The sequence below is a fragment of the Centruroides sculpturatus genome, unplaced genomic scaffold (genome assembly GCF_000671375.1).
Source record: "Centruroides sculpturatus isolate CEXI.00-Female unplaced genomic scaffold, Cexi_2.0 scaffold787, whole genome shotgun sequence".
NCBI classification, from domain to species: Eukaryota; Metazoa; Arthropoda; class Arachnida; order Scorpiones; family Buthidae; genus Centruroides; species Centruroides sculpturatus.
This window is the reverse complement of record NW_019384977.1, coordinates 332274-335124: the sequence shown is the minus strand read 5'-3', so window position 1 is coordinate 335124 and position 2851 is coordinate 332274. Positions and strand designations below refer to the sequence as shown.

Below are 2851 nucleotides of genomic sequence, written 5' to 3'. Positions count from 1 at the left end.
CTTTTATAAGAAACTAGCCCCTATTCGAGCGTCATCGACATGGAGAGAGCCTGGAAAACTCCATGCTGCCAGCCCGTCCGAGCGAGGCGCGAACCCCCAGTGTTCAGGGTCTAGTCCACTCAGGTGGGGGGACGAAGACCGCTCGGCCACTTATGGGCCATAGTAGTTATATTTTATTTTAAAAACTTTATAACAGATGGCTCCACTAAATGTTGCCGGGAAAGTTAAGCAACTCGTTGCTGGATTTTTTACAAAATAAATTGATCAAGGCTATTCAGCATTTAAAAACGTGATTTTATAGAGCTTAAATAAAAATTTCAAGAAAAGTTTCGAATGTCTTTAATTTGGTTTATTTAAAAATATTCGATTTTTAAATTATTTTTTTGAAACCAATTCTCGAAAACTGGAATCGATAAACGGTAGAATTTTTAATGTATTTAAATTATTAACTATTTTTAAAAATATACTAATTATAATATTTTTGTGAAGTAATTATTTCATTACATTCATTGCAGAATTTGTATTTATTTAATAATAGGTAATTTGAATAAATTTATTATTTGAAGATGAGGAAAATGAATTGAGAAAGGAATTTATGAATATGGAAAGACAAATGGCCATCGAAAACATAAAAAAATGGTATTTTGAACAGAGTAAACGCCATTCTATTTTGTCATATCTTCAAAGATACAATGCATCTGAAACATTAAAGAAGTGGTACAGCGTCAATTGGAAACGAAAATTCATCTTTCATTATTTACAAAGTCGAATAATAGCTTCGGTCAATAGCTTGGTTGAAGATAATCGAATTTCCGAGTATTCGATTATTAATCATTACAATCAGAATTGCGAATGCAACGAATTAACTTCCGGAGACGAAGACATTGGTAAAGAATTAAGAGCCGATAATTTCGATGAAGAATTGCAAAAAGACGAGGCCGTTAATATTCAAAAGGTAAAATATGACGATTCGCTTTATCCAAGAGGAATGTTTAAGGAGAAACTATGCGAGAAAATAACTTTGGAACAAGCAATCTTATCTTATTTAGATATAAATAAAAATTCAGAAATTCTTCAATATTGGTGTGGGGATTCGGAAAAAAGAAATTGTTATTCGACAACCAATTCAATATCTTGCTATTATCAGTAGCGTAGTGTAGGAGGGCGGCACTTTTTAGGGGGCGGCAAAATTTGACAATAAATAATAATAATATCTTGTAAGAATTTGAACCATTTTATCTCATATTTTCGTCCACCTACGAATGAAATGAGCACGGAATAGTAGTTAGTGTTACCATCCGACTCGCCGTCTGGGGATATCGTGCGCAACCTATCGACCTTTATTTTTATTTTATTTTTTATTTTTTGCTTGTACGATTCATTCGTACTCATATACACCTCCAATATCTAATAGGGCTAAGTCATCTAGATTACTTACGTTACTCCTACCCAAGTCTCCCTAGTCGCTAACTGTAACTGATTTAGAGCCAGCATGCACTGCAAATTATTCTTTATTGCAAAATGACATTTAAACACATGCGTCAGGAACTTCTGTTCGAACAAACCTCACCTGCCGTCACGATCGGCGATTTTAAAAAGGTGGCAACACTAGCACGGAATTTTTCATTACTTATTCTATGACGAAACTGAATTTTAGTCTTTTAAATTGAGATACCTAAATAAGGGGGCGGCGAAATTTTCCTCCGCCCCGGGTGGCAGACACCCACGTTACGCCACTGGCTATTATAACAATAAGCGAATGGTACAAATATAACAAAAACAGTATACCTAAAAGAAAGAGACAAATACTGATTAATGATGCATTCTTGGTGTTTCTAAAAAGAAATCGGGCTTCCGAAATACTGCAGGCTTGGTGTAAGAACAATGAATGGAAACGAAAATATGTTATAGAGCAATTAGAGACATGTTTAACTACAATGATTATAGAAAATTGGTACAGTATGTGAAAATGAATGCTTTTTCTAGATTAAATGGAAGAGATCTTTATTCCCAGAAAACCGAAGATGAATTTTCACCTAAAGATGATTTATTTCAGGATAAATTGTCGGTGAACACAGAAGATGAATTATCACAGAGCGGATTGACAATGACATCAAATATAAAATCGTCGAAAGGTAAAAGATACTGCAAGCCCAAGATGAGAAAAAAATGGTGTTGCAATGTGGTGTAAATAATCTAAGTTTAATTTATTCTGTCTATGAATTAAAAACTGAAAATTGATCATTGATTGTAGAAAAATTACTTTTAATAAAAATATTTACCGTATTTACTCGCATATAAGACGATCTCGCTTGTAGGACGAGGTGTGACTTTAAAGATCAAAATAAAGAAAATTAGATTTATTAATACAATTCTAATTTTATTTCGTTGAATCACAAATAAAATATCAAATGCACGTAAATGCACACATTGCCCCGCAAAAATTACTAGCATTTTAAACTTCAAGGAAAAATCTTGTAAAATCGACAACATAATTTGTTCACGTAAAGCTGGACAATTGGGAACGTTTTTTGTCAATTCTTAACAGTCGAATTCACTCTTCGTCGATTAAACTTGTGTTTCTCCGAATTCTGATTTCCACATAATCATCTGTTTTCACATGGGAATGGATTAAAACTTATATCTGGCTTCCTTGAACTTTTGGAATTCAATTCAAAAGCTTTGCTATTCCTATTGCTATTCATCTTTACTCTTGACAATATACAAGAACGATTCAAACGACCCATATAAAACAATTTTGTTTCTAAACATCAGAAGGCGAGAATCCGGTAAAGAGTGCTAATACACGGTTTACAAAAATTATTGCAAAAACGAAAAGAATTCTTCGCTC

The 2851-nt window shown here is 33.3% G+C and overlaps 1 protein-coding gene across 4 annotated transcripts; it reads left to right on the top strand.

Moving 5' to 3' along the window:
* Positions 1-338: 338 nt before the first annotated feature.
* LOC111632712 lies at positions 339-2288 on the top strand. Of its 4 annotated transcripts, XM_023377218.1 has the most exons (3): positions 339-419; positions 539-955; positions 2057-2288. In XM_023377218.1, the coding sequence occupies exons 2-3, from the start codon at positions 596-598 to the stop codon at positions 2189-2191; spliced, it is 495 nt and encodes a 164-aa protein (XP_023232986.1). In that variant the 5' UTR covers positions 339-419; positions 539-595; the 3' UTR covers positions 2192-2288. The 4 variants fall into 4 exon arrangements, with proteins under 4 accessions (XP_023232986.1, XP_023232983.1, XP_023232984.1 ...); XM_023377215.1 differs by lacking the exon at positions 2057-2288 and having other exon boundaries at positions 539-1164; XM_023377216.1 differs by lacking the exon at positions 2057-2288 and having other exon boundaries at positions 396-433; positions 539-1164.
* Positions 2289-2851: the final 563 nt, after the last annotated feature.

Coding starts and splice junctions, on each gene's coding strand:
- LOC111632712 (XM_023377215.1), top strand. CDS start 596: ATGAATATGGAAAGACAAATGGCCATCGAAAACATAAAAAAATGGTAT.